The 18,439-nt window shown below is 56.9% G+C and overlaps 2 protein-coding genes across 2 annotated transcripts in view; both read right to left on the reverse strand.

The window, feature by feature from the left end:
* SEMA4A (semaphorin 4A) overlaps positions 1-1,850 on the reverse strand; it is a 55,604-nt gene extending 53,754 nt beyond the window's left edge. Inside the window, exon 1 of the mRNA XM_081968008.1 lies at positions 1,295-1,850. The gene's annotated coding sequence lies outside the window, so the exon portion shown is untranslated. The remainder of the gene's footprint in view (positions 1-1,294) is intronic.
* A 1,316-nt stretch (positions 1,851-3,166) lies between these two features.
* The window catches only part of LMNA (lamin A/C), a 41,141-nt gene continuing 25,868 nt past the window's right edge, over positions 3,167-18,439 (reverse strand). Inside the window, exons 3-12 of the mRNA XM_081968046.1 lie at positions 16,073-16,198; positions 14,968-15,138; positions 14,554-14,679; positions 13,539-13,759; positions 12,925-13,135; positions 10,035-10,142; positions 9,750-9,869; positions 8,925-9,014; positions 7,687-7,935; positions 3,167-6,064 (exon numbers count right to left, since the gene is read on the reverse strand). Coding sequence (XP_081824172.1) covers positions 6,038-6,064; positions 7,687-7,935; positions 8,925-9,014; positions 9,750-9,869; positions 10,035-10,142; positions 12,925-13,135; positions 13,539-13,759; positions 14,554-14,679; positions 14,968-15,138; positions 16,073-16,198 — 1,449 coding nt within the window. The 3' untranslated portion in view covers positions 3,167-6,037. The remainder of the gene's footprint in view (positions 6,065-7,686; positions 7,936-8,924; positions 9,015-9,749; positions 9,870-10,034; positions 10,143-12,924; positions 13,136-13,538; positions 13,760-14,553; positions 14,680-14,967; positions 15,139-16,072; positions 16,199-18,439) is intronic.

Raw genomic sequence — 18,439 nt, forward strand, 5'->3', positions numbered from 1 at the left:
AGTGGCCCCAGAATTTCTGCAAACCATTAAATGCCCCCCAGTCGAGGACGATGGGCAGGTCAGCATCTGGGCAAAGAGGGGGCTCAGCTCCTCTGAGACACGTGACCCCGGGGGTGGCTGTCAGAACTTCAGAACCGGCTCATAAACACCTGAGGTGGGGGTCCGTCAAAACTTTGAGTGGTTGCTAAGCAACCGGTCGTAAGTCCAGACTTTCTGTATTGCAAGATGAGGATTTGGCAACTGTCCCCCTGGGGCTTTGATGGCAGCAAGGTGAATTCTGATGAATTCAGAACCTCCCTGGGGCCTGGGTGCAGATTCAGCCAGTAGGGATACATCGTATGCATTAAGTACCTTGGCCAAGCGGCCGGTTGCCAGGGTGCCAACTGCCAGAAGGGTGAAGGGGGGGTCCCTGCCTCTTCTTGTCAGAAAACCTCACGAGAACCATCCACAAAGCCCCTCTTCACAAGAACTCCCAAGCCCAAGGGATGCTGCGTGGCGCTGGTTAAGAGGCAGGCCTAGAAACCCGGAGGTGGTGAGTTCTAGTCCTGCCTGAGCCCTGAAAGGCAGCTGGGTGACCTTGGACCACTCCCTCACTCTGTTGTGATGGGGAGAAGAGGCGGAGGAAGGAGCAACAGGTGCCTTCCCTACTTTAAGTTATTCATCAAGTAATAAGGGGGAGTCCAATAAATGCAGGCACTCCTTGACTTATAACCAGCCATTCGCTTAGTGACGGTTTGAAGTTAGGAGCGTTTTTTCAGAGCCCAGATTCTGGGAGGGGGACTCCCCCCATCTGAAAGGCACCAAACTCGAGGCAGGCTGGCCTGAGGGGTTTTCCTGGGAAAACTCGCCCCCAAACTGCCCTCCTGGGCAAGGAAGGGCCTCGGGGGGCTTCGCTGGGCAGTCCCGGAGCTGCGCGGAGGCTTCTCCGCTGGGAAAGCCGACCCGCCGCTGCCCCGAGAGGCTCAGCCCGGGTCTGCCGGGGCTTTTAGGCGCGGACCTCGCCCGCCGGGCAGCCTTTTCTGGAGCCTCGCGCTTCAGCCTCCCCTCGCCCGGCTCCCTTCGGGAGTGAGGAAGCGGCGCTTCGGCCCCGGGATGCCGCGGAAGCCCAGGTGGGGCGCTTTGGGCGGGCTTGGCGGCAGGAGGAGCCCCGGCGCCCCTTCCTTCAAGCGGGGCCCGAAGTGGGCAGGGGGCGGGCGGGGGGCCTCCCACCTCCCACCCCGGGCAACTGCGGCGTCCCGTTACAGGCGCCCAGGGCGACCTCCACCCCCGCCAGACTCCCCGCCGCCTCACCGACCTGGGGACGCTCCGCTGGGCGGTCGCTCCTTGGCGCACCGTGGCCGGCTGCAGTTGCCCTTCGGCGGCCCCGCTTTCTCCTGGCGCCCCTTCCCGGCCGGGAGACACTCCGGGACAGCCCTGTTGCTCTGGCCGCCTCCGGGCGGGCGTTGGGTCGGTTAGCAGCTCCGGTCAGGCGGGGAGGGGGGAGCGAGAAGGCGCCTGGCGGGCGGGGGGCGCCGCTTCCCTTGCAGCCTGCGAAGCCGCGCTCGGTCCCCGGGGGCGCTGCTGTGGGGGCGGAGGGGCTTCCCGGGGCTCCGCTGTACAACCTGCAGAGAGCAGCGCTGGACGCCCCGCGACAACCCTCTGGCCCGGCCCTGCAGCTGCCCCCCCCCCCGAGTCTGGAGTCTCCGGCCAGCCCCCTGCGCCCGCTGCGCCCCCGGCCCGTCCGGCGAAAGATGGGCTCGGGCAGCGCTGGGGAAGCGTGGTGGTCTCGCAAAGGGGCGCGTCCGCACTGCCCCCCCCCGCCCTGGCCGGACCCCGGGGGTTGCGAGGCTCTTTTCCAGACTTGCCCCCTTCCCGATGGGTGGACTTCAACTCCCAGGATTCCCAGGATTCCCCCGGCAGCCGCTTCCAGATTTGGGGGCCTCCCGGACTCCCCCCCCTTCCCCCCGGTCTTTGAAGGCAGAACGGGCAGCGCCTGACCTCTAGTGGCCGCCTGTGGGAAATACCCGGGAGACCCTCCCAACACTCCGGCTGCTTGAAATGGGGAGCAAGGCGGGCGGGGCGGGGAGCGGGGGCGGCAGCACTTCTTGCCCTCCACGGAGCCCCCTTTCCCTTCCCCCGTGCGGGGGGGGGGCTTTGTAAATGCTGCGCTTTCTGTATTGGTAGAGGCCGTTTGGTATCCTACATCGTTTGTCCAAACCTCGGTTGATAGATAATGCAGGTTGCACAATATCTTAACAATCCCGGGCTTTGTGTAGTTGTGTGTCGGGGTGTGTGTGTGGAAATGGCAAAATTGACTAAAGCGTGTATCTAATTTTGTTTCAAGTTGGAAATCGCTGCTGGACTTTTTGCTGGAAGCTGGAAGAAAATATGAAACTGATTTTATTTTGGATAATTAGAAGATTTTGTAAGTAGAGAAACAGCTTGAAATGTTGTCAAATGTAAAGCAAAAGGTCGGGAGGATTTTTCGTGTCATCTATCACACCAAAGAAAGTCAGAAGTCATTAAAGTTGTTGAAAAGAGCCAAGAACTGAATTGCTTTTACACAACGCTCAGTGACTCTCCTGTCCCATCTGGAACCTCTCATGAGCCCTGGACTTACAAGAGTTCATTTAGTTCATTTAGTGACCAAAGTTACAGCAGCAGTGAAAAAGTGATGTTTCCATTTTTCCACTTCTGACCACTTCAGCATCCCAGGGTCACGCGATAAAACTCCAGATGCTGGGTAACTGGTTCATATTTATGACGGTTGCATTGTCCCGGGGTCACGTGAATCCCCTTTTGACACCTTCTGACAAGCAGATTCAATGGGGAAGCCGGGTTCACTTAACAACCACGTTTGCAATGATTCACTTAACAACCGTGGCAAGAAAAGTCAGCAGTGGGGCTGGTGGGGGGGGAGGGAGGTCTGGGTCTTCCCCACCTTCCTTCCCCCTCCAAAGGTCTTTTTCTATGGGTCGCCTCCTCCAGCCTGGACTGCAGCCCAACAGGTGAGGTTGTGTGTGCAGAGGCAGGGTGATGACTTTAAACGCCAGAGTGATCCCCCTCCCTTCCTCCCTGGGGAGCCCCACGTGGGGTGGGGACCTCAAGCCATGCAGCCCACACACACACCAACAGCCCCCCCCCCAAGAGACCCCCCCCATTCCCAATGAAAGAAACACAACAGCCGTAGTTTTAGATGACTATATTGCTTTAAGAAAATACAAATACTGCACAGTTGCCATCAGAGCACAAAGCATCCCTTGGCAGACCCCTCCCCCGACAGAACCCCAAATGAACAGCACAATGAAAAAGGGAGGGGCTGCTGGGGGGGAGAGCTTTCCGAGAAGGATGGAGAAAGAGCCTTGCAAGCAGAGGACGAGGCCTCGGGGCCCAGCTGGAGCAAAGACCCCTCCTCAATCAGTAAGCATCTGCACCAGGCAGGAACAAGCAGTGGGCTGGTTTAGTTGGTGCCCCCTCCTCCTTTCCCACCCCCCAATTTAAAGACAGGCTTGCTCTCCCCACGAAGGAGGCAGGGCACCTCTCAGCAGCCGCGGGGGCTCCCTCCCACCAGGGCTCCTGAGGAAAGAGCTTTCAAAAGGCCCCTCTCTCCAAGTGCAAACGAGATCAATGGCAGGAGAAAAGGGGGGCTGGGGGGGGGACCCTCATGGGACGCAGAAGTCAGAGGAATCACAGCTGGAAGCAGAGCGGCAAAGAACCATCTACTCTGGGCCAACAGGGCAGGGCAGGTGAGGGGGTGGGCGTGAGGCTCAGGATTGGCTCCCTCCAGGCACAGGTGAAGGGGGGCAGAAGATGGGGCTGCCTTCTAGAGGAACTCTGCAGCTCTTCCTCCTTCCCGGGAAGCCGTGCAGAGTCGGGGAAACCGTCATCCGTGGTGAGAAGCCAAGTCCTTCCCCACAAGAGGGCTCACCGTTTCCCAGCAAATTCTCAACGGGGGAGAAGGGCCCAGAAGAGCCCATCCCAAGGGACTCAGGGGGCAGGGATCCCATCCATGGATCCTCTGGGGTGGGAGGTGTCCAAGGAAGAGATCCATGGGTCAGGAAGCCAGCTAGCCATCCCAAAGGCTGAGGAGCATCAGGTTGAAGAACATTACCTTAAACCCATGTTTCTCCATCTGGCCAACTTTCAGACTGGTGGACATCTCCTGCCAGAATTCCCCAGCCAGCAAAGGTTTAAGGTAAGGCTTCCAGTCCCAAACCTCATACAAGAACTACGTTTCCCAAACTTAACCAGACCTCAAGGCACCACACGAGGCTGCAGATCTCTGCTCCAAGCCCAGGAGAAGACATGGTCCTGGTCCTCCTGGTGGAGCAGAGCGGGGCCCATTTTGGAAACCCTAACCCTAACACACACACACACCCGCCAAAAGGCATCAGCTCTGCCTCAGAGGAGGAGCTGGAGGCCAAAGACCCACATTCCCCCCCCCCTTGACTAGAAACTCAGCTGATTCCACAGCAGGCAGTTGAAGGCACTTTTCCCAAGTCCATCCTCACCATTCCGGCAGCCTGGAAGGCGGCCTGAAGCCCAGGCGTTCCCCCGACAGACACAGGGAGCCCACTTCTGCACCCCCCACCGTGGCAAGGCACTCTAGACAGGCTCAGGCACCGTGTGCCATTCGTAGGGTTGGGCAAGGGGGGGCCGGGCAGAGAGGTCAGCATTGCTGCTGAAGCAAAGCAGGCCAAGAAGGATCTGAGGCTGCTTCTCTTCTTCCAAAGGGAGGCGCCACATTCGAAAACAAGGCTCTTCCCAACGTCTCTACTCAGCATCCCTTGAAGCAAAAGTGTGGCAGTAAACTTAATTCCCCCCCACACTTAAAACTGTGAAGCGGGGCGTCAGGAGGATGGATTTGGACAATGGACCAGCTTTTTTGCAGGGGGAGTGAAATCAAATTTCGTTTAAAAAGTAGAAAGTCATCCTCAATGGAGCCAGAGGGGGGATTCCTGGAACACCTGGGTTTTTTGAACAGAGGACAATGTAGAGCAGACATTCTAGAAGTTCTAAAATAAGGGCAATTTGGGTTTTAATTGGAGAATCCCTGAATGTCCACCTCCTAAAGTGTTTTAATGCAGGGGTTAAAACAACCTGATTTGGGCCGGAGTGGACTGACGTGAGGTTAAAGTCACGTTTCTCAACCGTGACAATTTTAAAACTCGACTCCCAGGATCCCACAGTCCCCCATAATGGCTGGGGAATTCTGGGAGTTGAAGTTCCTTAAACCTGCCAGGGCTGAGAACCCTAGGTTCAATAGGGGGCATCCCTCTCAAGTATCATTGCAACCCAAAAGGGGTTCCGTATGAAAGTCTCCCTCCCATTTTCAAAATGTAAACAAAGGTTAACTCTTGGCTTGTAGTGTCTTCAAAAGAGTTGGACTCTTTTGCTCAAGTGCACGAATCGCCCGGAAGCAAGGCAGGAGTTAACCATGGTTAGTTAGTGGTCGACACCCCTCACAGGGAGAAGGTTAAGTGCAACAAATGTTAAAGAGATTACCCTGGAACAGTGTTTCACAACCCCGCCAACTTTAAGATGGGGGGGGGGGGGAGAGGGACTGGCTGGGGAATTTTTGGAGTTGAAGTCCACCTCTCTTAAAGTTGATGAAGTTGACAAGCACTGGCCCAGAAGGAGGAGAAAAACGTTTGTGATTTTGCTTTCGTTTTTCAAAGAAAACTTTGGTATTCAAACACACACACACACACACACACACACGGATCGTGTCCTTTTGCATGCTCCCCCTCACCAGAAGACAAATATTAAAATTCTGAAACTTCTTTTCTTTTTGGCAGTAATAGATTCACCTCTTTGGCAGGGCTCCTTTTAAACTTTTGAGATAGAAAAAAGACTTTCCCCCACCCCCTTAAAAAACCCTGAAGCATCTTTAGCATATTTATATAGAGATATATATAGATATAGATATATATAATAAAGTATAAATTCTTGCATAGAAAATAACTTTTTTAAAAAACGGTTTCCTCTTTTTCTGAGCACGTAAAGGACAGAGAGCTCCATAAAGCAGATTTGAGTGCATGTCGGGAATATCGGACGATTACATGATGCTGCAGTTTGAAGGACCCTAAGGGGGGAGAGAGAGAGAAAAGACTGACTTAGAGTCGGAAGGGACCTCAGGGGTCATCTAGCCCAACCCCCTCCTCAAGCGAGAGACCCTCTTCCGTGCCACACAAATGGCCCTCCAATCTCTTCTTAAAAGCCTCCATTGATGAAGAACTGATTAATTGTCCTCACAATCAGGAAATTTCTCCTTAATTCGAGATTCAGGGCCCATCCAGAATTGGGCCTCCCTCAAAATGCCAGCAAGCGAGTTGTGGGAGACGCAGATATGGCTGCCGGTCCAAAAGGCTTATGGGGAGGGGCGCATGGACCCCCCTGTCCCAGAGGAAGAACAGGCCCCTCCCCAGCCAAGGCTCTCTTTGTGTGACCAAACCTCAGGGGAGACAATCGCCAAAACCATTTTCCAAAAGGCAAAGTTTTCTGCATAAAAAGTCCCCCACCTCAGGGGGGTCTTTGACAGCCACACAACGCCCCCCCTCCCCCAGTGCAGCCCACTGAGCAGTCCCAGCGACCGCCACTTCCATTTGCTTGGCGGAGGGAAGGGTGGGGGTCTGTGGGCTGGCTCTGCCCACTGCGTGCACACACAGGCACAAACGGCTGTCCTCATGCTTTAGGCCCCCGAGGGCTAACCATTTGTCTGAAACGGTATCGGGTTTCCTGCCTGGGCAGGGGGTTGGACTAGAAGACCTCCAAGGTCCCTTCCAACTCTGCTCTTGTATTGTATTGCAACCTGTGGCATGCAGCGCCCTCTTGTGGCCAAGCCCCAGCTCAGCTCCGCCACGCTTGCGCATGCACCTCCAGCCGGCCGACTGGTCTCTGGGTTCTGCCGTGAATGCGCAGGGGTGGGATGTGCAGGGGGGCAGGGCACACGCAGAGGGGGGTTGCACATGCGCGGGGCAAATATGTGCAGGAGATGTGTGCATGCATGCGCGGGGGCCACATTGCATTTGGGGGCTTTGGGGGCACACAGGTGCATTGCATTCTTGCGTTCGCATGGTTTGGGCACTCAGTCTGGAAAACGTTTGCCATCCCTGCTCCAGGCTGAACCTCAACACGGGAGTTTCCAGCATAAAGGAGCTGCTCCCCCCCCCCCCCCATCCCAAGCCATGCAATTCCACAGGGGAATTGAGTCATGATACCCAAACCTGTCCCCCCCCTCCCCAAGAAGGTTTCATAGAAACATAGGGCTGGAAGGGGGCTCAGAGGTCTTCTAGTCCAACCCCTGTTCAAGCCGGAGAGCGGATTCCATGCCAGACCTAACGCATACACTAAGCCTGGGCACAAAGCCAAATGGAGTTGACCTTTCTCATGTGAGCGTTGCAGACCCAGGACGCAGCCTATCAGGGTTTTCAGCCCACCCCACCCCTGCTGTTCAGTGGGGACCATCCCAGCCTTTCCAAAATGCCCTGGCTGAGGAGCCCCGGGTGGCACAGAAGGTGCCAGGAAGCCCTGGGATGCCCACAGCCATCTCTCTGCCTCCCTGGAAGGACTGGCACAGAGTGATCTGCCTCATGAGCTCCCCAGCAAGGGGAGGGGGGGGCACTCAGAATCGGAGGGCTCCCACCACAAAGCCCCCTCCCTCCGGCCCAGGATCACACATGCCCGCTGGGGCGCCCCCAGACTGACCTGCTGGCGTGGGGCGGAGCTGCCCAGGATGTAGGAGCGGGGCAGGAGGCTCTCCCCGAGGTTGGTGCCTCCACTGCGGTAGCCGCGCGTGATGGTCAAGCTGGAGGAGGAGGAGCCGGTAGACATGGTGCTGGTGCCCACATTCGTGCCCCCGGATGACTTCTCTGCCGGCTGCCCACATGTGCCACACAACACTGTGCGAGAACGCAGGTTGTACTCGCCCGGATCTCCGCTGGCACTGCAGTGGCTCTGGAGGAGGAAGGAAGAGGGGAAGAAGCAGAGCTTGGCGCCACCCGGACCGAGACCCCACCTGGGGCTGGAGATGCTGGGTTCGTATCTGGGGGCTCCTTGGTGCTCTGTGAACTTGGACGTTTCATTACCAAACTAGGTAACTTCATCAGCTCACTTCTCTTTACTTGTTAAATTTACAAGCCTGTTAAATGGAAGCAGGTTAACCAGCCGAATGCTAAACTGGATTTGCAACGAGGTCTGAAGTGTCCAATGGACACAAAGGCAAACCCCTTCCGTTCTTCTCATTTCAGGTTTTGATTCAGAGATGTTTGTTTTGTATCATTTTTTCCCAGTGGCCGTGAATGCTGGGGAAGGAGATTCCATCCTGCGATTCCCGAGATCACCTCACTTCACCTTTCCATCCACTCCACCCCAAAGGGGAAAGTTTGTCCAGAGTTGGCTGAGTCTGTGACACGGATGGCATGTCGATTTAATTGAGATGAAACAAACAATAAATAAGTAAGTACTGGCTTTCCTAAACTTATTTTGTCATTTTCTTTAAAACGAGGAGAGGCATATAAATATTTCAGGGGTCCTTGGTGCTGCCTGAGCTCGCTTGAAACGCCTGCAAGAGAACAAGGGAACTCAGAGAGCACCAAGGATCCCCCCCCCTTCAACTCTGAGCTACAACTATTCTCCTGTGTTGGTATAAATATTTCAATTTGTACCCCTGAGAATAATTAAAATCATGGTTAAAACGGGGATTATTTCAGCTGTAGGCTTGCTTTCCTTGTCATTGGGGGCCTCTGAGTGGACTCTCCCTTGCAGACCATCAAACAAAAGGAAATCTGGGCAGAACATGGGGGGGAAAATCCAAACGGCTTGAGAGGAAGAATTTCTCCCAGGGGACTCCTGGCCCCACAGACAAAGCCCTTTGCAATTTGGAGACACCCCCCCCCATTGAACCCAGCCCCCAGGAGGCCCCTCCGCCTCCCCCCAAAACTTACGTGGTGGTGGTGGCCGTGGGCGCCATCCTCATCATCTTCATCCTCATCATTGACAACAACCGTGCGCACCAGCTTGCGCATGGCCACCTCCTGCAGGGAGGGAGAAATGAGGGGGCGGATTCTGGTCCAGCCCGGCTCAGCAGGATTTGGGAGGGAAAGGGCCAGGAAAGCAGGCGGGCAGAAGAGGGGCTCCGGCCTCCGACCCAGGACCCCCCTCAGCCAAGCCCTGAGCCACACCAGGAGGGGAAAGGGCCGGAACGCCTCCCTTGGCACCCCACCCCCACCTCCTTCATCCCTGGGGTCCCAGGTGACACACACACACACACACACACACACCGCTGCAATTGCTTTTGCACGCTCTGAATTGTTTCAAAATGAAATGGGAATTGAAAGCGTCACCAAGGCCCCGTCTTGATTTCCAGAATTGATTTAGGGGGAAGGGGCATTTGTAGGCAACAAAATTAGGGGGCAGCCTGAATCCCCCCGATCAGGAGAAGAGGAAACGGAGAGGGGCAAAGAGGAGCGCAGCCCCCCCCCCCAGCCCTTTTACAATTATGCAGCCAGAATTATAACTCCTCCTCCTATCTTTCTCACTGTTTTTCTGTCTCCGTTTTTATTGCATTTATAAGCCACCCAGAGTTTCTCTGGACCGGAGGATTAATTACGCAATCCAGAGTTAGGTTAATTGAATTAATTAATTCTATAACGCTCCGTCCCCTTTCCAGCGGCAAGGCTGACCCCTTTGCCCACCCCCAGGGTAATCCTCGCCATGAGCCGCCCTGGGGCTGGGCGTCCAATCAGCCCCCCGAATCCCAGCCGCCTTACCTCCCCGCTGGAGGTGAGCAGGGCTGTGCGCAAGCTGTCGCCGGAGCCCCAGGAGCTTTGGTTCTTCCAGACCATGTCCGTGGGGGGGTTGTGGGAGACCCCTGCACCAGCAGCCCAGATCTTGCAGGAGAAGGAAGAGAAGAGGTTGACGACCCTCGCAGAGTAACCTCCCCACGGCTGGCATGGGCACCAGAGGGACGGGGGGGGGGCTCCTCCTGGCATCTCGCCTCTCCCGTCCCGGGACCCCAACCGTTCCTGCCCACCAAGTCCACCGTTGCTGCTCACCGTAACCAGCTGGCCGGCCTTCAAGGTGAATTTGGGAGGGAACCTGTAGCAGATGGGTGCTTCTTCTCCATTCTGGCGCTTGATCTGCCAATTTCCCAGCGACTGGTCCTAAGGGGGCACGAAGGAGGAGGCATGTCAGGCATCTCCCGGGGGGCTTAGGTGGCCCAAGAGATTCCAGGCAGGCTGGGGGCAGGAGGGGGCTGTGCCAACCGAAAGGAAGGCAGTTCTGAGGGTTTCCTAAGCTGGCCCCCATTTCACCTCCACCAATACCTGGGACCCAAAGACCCTGCTCCAGAGGTGGGGACTCAGCAGGTTCTGACAGCAGCGGAGATTCTGAGGAGTTTGGAGAACTGGCAAATACCGCCTCTGGCTGGCCCCGCGCCCATCGGTTCTCTGCCTGCCGAGTCCCAGCTGACGGGGAGGGAACGGGGACTTTGCCGTAGCCTTCCCCTGCCACGCCCACCAAGCCACGCCCACAGAACCGGTAGTGAAAATGTTTGCATCCCACCACTGTCCTGCTGACCCGGAACCTGCCTTCGGTCGGAAGGTTTATGGGGAGCAAAGATTTTTGTTAAAACGGCAAATGGACTTTCTTGCTTTTTTCCCCTTGAATCCAAGAAGTTTCAGAACTGAAGAAGCTTCTGGGATGAGAAGCAAATGTTTTCAAAGGAAAAATGTTAGGAAAGTCCAGTTGCCGTTGGAACAAGCCCCGTTGGGAGATTTGGGGGGAATCTGTTTCTCAAAATTACAACCCTTTTGTTCCAGGGAGAATGTCTCCAAAGACTGTGAAATTTCACTCCCGCAGGACGTGCGTTTAGGAGAAAAGTGGCCGCAGCTCCATATTTGCAGGCTGGCGTTTACAAACACTGCAGACAATTGCAGGAACAGGTCCAAAGAATCATAAAATCCCCCCACCCCAAAAAAGGCTTAAAGTGGGAGAATTTCTCCAGACTGGTCCCCATCCCTAAGAGCTGGAGCAGCTTCTCCTCCTCTGAATTGTCCCTCCCTGGCTTTGAGGATGGGAAAAGAAACAGAAGGTAGAAGCAGGTTAAGGAGGGCTGCAACCAGAGAGTGAGAGGTCAATTTAGGTTTGTCCTTAATAACCCTTGTCAAAGAAAATCCGAAGTTTATATTTATTTTATCTTTTCTTTTCTGCACTCCTGCCTTTGTCTTTTCCTTCTCTTCTTTTTTCCTTCTCTCTTTACTCCGGCAGTTCTTGTTAGTTTTTATCTGGCTTCTTCAAAAGTTTAATAAAGTTATATATAAACAGATTCTCCATTCCTCTTGACCAGAAGCCAGAGAGAGACTCCACTGGTGGGGGCCACAAAGCAAGGCCAGCTCTCCGTGATGCAGGGAAGGCAGCCGGGAATCTGCCAGCTACGTCGGCTACAGTCAAAATCCAACCATCCCAGGTGACCGTTGCAAACTCAAGGAAACTCTCCATGGGCTCAGAGGGAAGCCCCCTCCTTTCCCAGCTTCTAGGTCAGCGATGGCGAACATTTTTTGGCTCGCGTGCCACAAGTGGGGGGAGCGCAGGGGGGTTGTGTGCGGGCGTGCCGCACTCATAATGCAATGCGCGACACCCCCCCAGTGGGCATGCGCACACAACGCGCGACACCCCCATTTTTACATGCCTTTTCTCCCTCCCCAGGCTCCAGAGGCTTTATAGGAGCCTGGGGAGGGCGAAAAGAGCCTCCCCCGCCCCCCCGGAGGCCCTCCAGAGACTTCAGGGACCATCCGGAGGCTTCCCTGAAGCCTTCGGAACGCTTAAAATGACCCTCCGAGCAAACCGGTACTTCCGGTTTGCTCGGAGGGTCATTTTAAACATTCCGAAGGCTTCAGGGACCGTCCGGACAATCCCTGAAGCCTTCGGAGCGCTCGGAGGGTCGTTTTAAGCGCTCTGAAGGCCCTCTGGGAGGACGGGGGAGGCTCTTTTCGCCTTCCCCAGGCTCCTATAAAGCCTCTGGAGCCTGGGGAGGGCGAAAAATGGCTTTTAAAAAGGTGAACTCAGCTGGCCAGTGCGCGCATGCACGCTGGCCAGCTGACAGGACAACGCCTCGTGTGCCCTGACAAATGGCTCTGCGTGCCACCTGCGGTGGCACGCGTGCCATTGGTTCACCATCACTGTTCTAGGTGGCTGCCCTGGGGGGGTGCACAGCTCTAAAAAGTAGCCATGAAGCCACAACAAAACCCGATTTGCGGGGTCCTTGGTGCTCTCTGAGCTTGGCGGTTTTCTTGCAGATGTTCCATGACCCACCTAGGTGACCATCATCAGACCAAAGACGTCCCCTCTGGCAGGCAACACCCAGATAAGCAGGGATTGACCCCAAAGAAGCAGAAAACAATACTTCACTCAAGGAACCGCCAAGGAGACACACACACACACCCTCCCCAGCATCACTGGCAGGGCAGGCTGCTGTTCATAAACAGAGACCAAACCCCCCTTCCTTCCAGCACTGATGATGTTACCTACTTGAGTCATGAAACGTCTGCAAGAAAACAACTAAGCTCACATTCAACTCACAGTTCAACTCTTGAGCGGCAGAGATTCTCTGCTATTAAACCCTAAATTGGGCTTCCTTCCATCTATCTATCTTGGGTGGGCAACACATTTAAACAAATAAGCACCATCTTCAAACTAGATTAGAATTAGCTGTTCCTAGCCCAGCTGCTGCTTCGCTTCCCTTTTCCATCCCATCCGACACTTAGGGGGCAAAAGAGGCAGAGGCTGCCCAAGGGGCTCTTGGGGGGGGTCCACCCTACAAAGACACGGCTGCCTCTTGCAGCTCCAAAGGTCAACTGGGGCCCCCCCTAAGCCCACCCCGGAAGCAAATGGCTTCCTCAGCCCTCCTTGCCCAGGGCCTCTGGACCTCCGGGCACCAGCACCCACCTCGCTGGACTTGTTCCTCAGCCGGACAAACTTGCCCTCCAGGTCCACCTCCTCCACAGCCACGCGGCCGCTGGTCCGGGCATGCTGGGAGAAGCTGGTGCGGCTCTCGCCGTCCTCCAGCTTCCTTTTCTTGCTGGAGCCTTGTGCGGACGAAGAGACACGGGTGCGCGAGCCGCTCTTCTGGGAGGAGGGGCTGGGGGAGAGGCGCAACCTGTGGGGAGAAAGAGAGGCCGGGGGCTGAGGCAGAGGATGCTTCCCCAGGGATGCCCCTGCGCTCCCCACAGCAGGCAGGAGGGATGCAGTGCCCACCCTCGGTGCCAGGGGAAGAAGCGCTCAGGACAAGCGGACCTTGCTGCCCAAAGGGTCTCTGCCCCACCCGTCCCAGAAGGGCCCCAAAACGCTCCCCCCAAAGGAGGGGCAGCCGGGCAAACCCCAGATCTGGACCTGAAGGCTTTCCCTCTCCTGGAACCTCAATGAGGGGGGGGGGGCGACCTTTTCCCAGCAGAAGATCCCAGGCTGCCTGTGGTGGGGGGCCCTGCACAGCTTAGTGAAGCCCCCCCCCCCCCCAGGCCAAGGTGGTCTGCCTAGCTTGCAAAGGGTGCCCAGGCCCCCACCTCTCCTCCTCGCCCTCCAGGAGTTTGCGGTAGGCGTTGATCTCCATGTCCAGGGCCAGCTTGATGTCCAGCAGCTCCTGGTACTCGTCCAGCTGCCGCTGCATGCGGGCTCTCATCTCGGCCATCTCCCGCTCCTTTTCCGCCAGGATGCGACGGCTGGTATCCCGCTCCCGGGCCAGGGAGTCCTCCAGGTCCCGCAGCTTCGCCTCCTTGGCTGCCAACTGGGGGGGGACAAAGGCAAGAGAGGGGTGGGGGCTTGGACAGAGGTGGGGGGGCAGACCCCTTCCCCAGATCCCCAATCCCTTTGCATCCCAACCCAAAAGGGTGGAGGGCACGCAGGGTCTCCTCCTGCGGCAGGGCTGCCCCAGAGATACACCCCGTCCTTGACCCCAAAGATTGCAGGGGGGCTCAGGGGGAAGCCCCCCCCGCTTGCTAGCTTGCAAGGCTGTGATGTCCTCTCCCAGGGAGGGAAGAGGGGAGGCCTCCCAGAGGGAGGGGGGCCTGTAAGGTGGCCGACGGGACGTTGCTCCCCAGAGGCAGTCCTCCACATAGGGCCCTACTGCAAATCGCCACGGTCATTAAGTGAATCATGAAGTCATTAAGTGAATTGGGCTTTCCCCATTGACTCTGCTTGTTGGAAGCCGGCCAGGAAGGTCCCAAATGGTGATCAGGTGATACCAGGAAGCTGCAACCGTCGTAAATCCATTCCGGTTGCCAAGGGCCCCCATTTTGATCATGTGACTGTACGGACACCGTGACAGTCGTAAGTGTGAGGACTGCTCTTAAGCCACTTTTTTTTCAGGGCCACCATAACATTGAACGGTCACTAACAAAAGGTTGTAAGTTGAGGACCACCAGCACCCCCAAACCTTCAAAGGGGGGCCCAGAACCGGGTGCCACAAAGGGAGGTGAAGCACGTGGACGGGCCTTCCTGTGGATGGAGCCGAAGGGGCTGGAGACCGAGCGGCCGTGGGAGCAGCCCCCCCCCGCCCCCCCTCCTGCGCGAGGCCCCTACCTGCTTCTGCAGCTGGCTGAGCTGGGCGGACATGCTGTCGATGCGAATCCGTGTCTGCTGAAGCTCCTCGTGAGCCGCCCCGGCCAGGCTGCTGTTCCTCTCGGCCGACTGCTTGGCGTTTTCCATCTGCAAAAGTCAGAAAGAGGCAGCCGAGGTTGCCTGATTGCAAAGGGGCCAGTCCTCAAGGCTGCTCAGGCTGCTCTGCAGGGCAGGAGTGGGGACCCCCCCCCCCAGGCTAAGAGCTTGGCCAGGCCGCCCCCCAGGCCCCCCGTCCTCTCAAGGCTGCAGGGAGGGAGGGTGGGAGGGAGGACAGGGGGCCTTCGCTGGACTCCGGAGCCTCTGAAGGGGAGCGGGCAGCCGAAGGGGGCCGGCTTGGGGAGGATGGGAGCGGGAGTCCGACCCCAGGTGTGCTACCTTGGCCGCATAGGTCTTCTCCAGCTCCTGCTTGTAGAGGTTGACCTGGTCCTCGTGCTGGCCACGGAGGTCCTGCAGCGCATCGGCCAGCTTGTTCTCGAACTCCCGCTGGCGCCCGTTGTCGATCTCCACCAGGCGCGTCTCGTGGCGGCGTTTGCTCTCACGGAGCTCCTGCCGGGGGGAGAGGGTGAGCAGGGCATCCCAGGACTGGCAGGGAGGCACAACCCCCCCCCCAACCGCAGCCCCATCCTGCAGCCCCCAGGATCCAGCAGCCCCAGCTCCTCCGTGGGGCCGTTCCCAGATGTGGGGAGGAAAGGCTGCAGGACCTGGGCTGACTGCCTGGCCCAAGGCAGGGTGGCGAGTTCAAGTCTCCCAGCCCATGGAGATGGACTCTCTGTCGCTTGGTTCGAACGATTAGGGATTGTTACTGAAATGGCTCGACATATTGGGGAATGTAAAGCAGGGGGGATTCTTTGCCACTGTACAGGTAGTCCTCAACTTACGGCCACAATTCAGCCCAACATTTCTGTTGCTAAGTGAAAGATTTGTTAAGTGAATTTTGCCCCATTTTATGAGCTTTCTCCCCACAGTTGCTAAGTGAATTGCTTCAGTTGTTAACAACATAGGTTGTTAAGTGAGTCCGGCTTTGGCTTTGATTGTCAGCAGGTCGCAAAAGGGGATCAGGAAAGGCCGTGGGGTGAATGCCACCGTCATGCAAGGGAAGGACAGTCACACATCACGTTTTTCAGTGCCGTTGTAACTTTGAACGGCCACTAAATGAACTGCTGTAACTCAAGGACTACCTGTATTGAAAAAGTTTGAAGCCTCCGCTTTTTCCTCCCCATCTCCGTCTCTTCGTTTTCTAACTTTTGCTTTTTCTCTGTTCTTATTTTATAATGAAACTTAATAATAAACTTTATTTTAGAATGGGTGGGTCTTTTACGGAGGGAGACCCCAACTCAAAGTAAGGGGGAATTCCTGGCTACGAGAGCCATGAAGCAGCAGGGTCCCCTTTCAAGCCGAGGTGGAGTAGGATTCCTGCCCTAGACAGGGGAGGGTTGGGCTAGATGACCTCTAAGGGACGCTTCTGGATCCTGGGACTCACCTCGCTGTAGATGTTTTTCTGGAAGTCCAGCTCCTCCTTCAGGGTCTGCAGCCTGTTCTCCGCATCCACCCGGCGCAGCATTTCATCCTGAAGCTGCTTCTTGACGTCGGCCAAGGCTGCCTCCACCTGCAGGGGGACAAAGGAGGGACCCCCGTCACGCCCGGAAGGGAGAGCCTGCGTAGCCTCTTCAGGTACCTCCCCCCTAGTCAAGAGCTGGGATTCACAAGCCATCCGTCCCGATTTAGCTTCTCTCCCTCAAGGCCTTCCGTCCTCTTAGAGCAGTGCTTCTCAATTATTTTCTGTCATGCCCCCCCTAGGAAGAAGAAAACATTTCGCCCCCCCCCGCGCGACTGTAAATAGTATAATTTGTCTATAAAATTGTTATAAGTACACCTCTGCATAACATAGCACACCGGTCTTTCCTCGTCTCCCACCGTAGTCACATGCTTTCTTTCCTCTTTCCCTCTTGCTTGTCTATCCTTCCTTCCACCCTCCCTTCCTCCTTCCCTTCCTTCCTGCCTCCCTTCCAGTTCCCTCCTTCCTCTTTCCCCCTGCCTGCCTGCCTTCTTTCCTCTTTCCCTATCCTCCTATCCTTCCTTTCTCCCTCCCTCCTTCCCTGCCTCCCTTCCAGTTCCATTCTTCCCTCCTTCCTTCTGCCTCCTTCCTGCCTGCTTGCCTTCTTTCCTCTTTCCCTCTTGCTTGTCTATCCTTACTCCCTCCTCCCTTTCTTCCCTCCCTCCCTGCCAGCAGCTCCTCCAGCATCCCAGCTGGAAGCAGCAGCACAACAGTCGCCGTTACCAGGGGCGAAGGGGTGGCGGTGGCAAGATCGGGCGACCGCCGCCCCTTTGTCCCTTCCCCAACAGCGGCTGTTGCGCTTCCGCTTCCAGACGGAATGCTTGCGGGTGAGCTGCTGGCGGGGAGGCGAGCTACCTGCATAAAGACGCCGCCGAGGGCATGGCAGAATATATCCCGGCTTGAAGTGGCAGCGCTGGGGACTGCTCAGAGACTCATCAGAGCCGCGGGCTGGAGCTGTGCAAAAAGTCTGCTTGGGCTGGGGGGGGGGGGGGGAGGGAAGCCTGGGACAGCCATGCTTCCCTCCCTCCCACCCCCGCCCGAGCAGGCTTCTTGCACAGCTCCAGCCCGCGGCTCCAATGAAAATCCACAGTCCGAAGTGCTGCCACTTCCAGGCGGGATATATTATGCCTCGCCCACGCCGCTGCCGTTGCACCCAGATGGAAAGGGAGCCTTCGCGCCCCCCTTTATGGAGCCTCACGCCCCCCCAGGGGGGCGCGCCCCACTATTTGAGAACCGCTGTCTTAGAGGGAGAGAAAAACGCCAGGGAGTCTGAAGCAGCAGGAAAGCCAGGAGGCACCAGACTAGCAGGAGACTGGGAGTTCTAGTCCCGCCTTAGGCACAGAAGCCCCTGGGTCACTTTGGCCCAATCCCCAGGAGACTGGGAGTTCTAGTCCCGCCTTAGGCACAGAAGCCCCTGGGTGACTTTGGTCCAATCCCCAGGAGACTGGGAGTTCTAGTCCTGCCTTACGCACAGAAGCCCCTGGGTGACTTTGGCCCAATCCCCAGGAGACTGGGAGTTCTAGTCCCGCCTTAGGCACAGAAGCCCCTGGGTGACTTTGGCCCAATCCCCAGGAGACTGGGAGTTCTAGTCCCGCCTTACGCACAGAAGCCCCTGGGTGACTTTGGCCCAATCCCCAGGAGACTGGGAGTTCTAGTCCCGCCTTAGGCACAGAAGCCCCTGGGTGACTTTGGCCCAATCCCCAGGAGACTGGGAGTTCTAGTCCCGCCTTACGCACAGAAGCCCCTGGGTGACTTTGGCCCAATCCCCAGGAGACTGGGAGTTCTAGTCCCGCCTTAGGCACAGAAGCCCCTGGGTCACTTTGGCCCAATCCCCAGGAGACTGGGAGTTCTAGTCCCGCCTTACGCACAGAAGCCCCTGGGTGACTTTGGTCCAATCCCCAGGAGACTGGGAGTTCTAGTCCTGCCTTACGCACAGAAGCCCCTGGGTGACTTTGGCCCAATCCCCAGGAGACTGGGAGTTCTAGTCCCGCCTTAGGCACAGAAGCCCCTGGGTGACTTTGGCCCAATCCCCAGGAGACTGGGAGTTCTAGTCCCGCCTTACGCACAGAAGCCCCTGGGTGACTTTGGCCCAATCCCCAGGAGACTGGGAGTTCTAGTCCCGCCTTAGGCACAGAAGCCCCTGGGTGACTTTGGTCCAATCCCCAGGAGACTGGGAGTTCTAGTCCTGCCTTACGCACAGAAGCCCCTGGGTGACTTTGGCCCAATCCCCAGGAGACTGGGAGTTCTAGTCCCGCCTTAGGCACAGAAGCCCCTGGGTGACTTTGGCCCAAT

The sequence above is a fragment of the Natrix helvetica genome (assembly GCF_964273705.1).
Source record: "Natrix helvetica genome assembly, chromosome: 16".
Lineage (NCBI taxonomy): Eukaryota > Metazoa > Chordata > Lepidosauria > Squamata > Natricidae > Natrix > Natrix helvetica.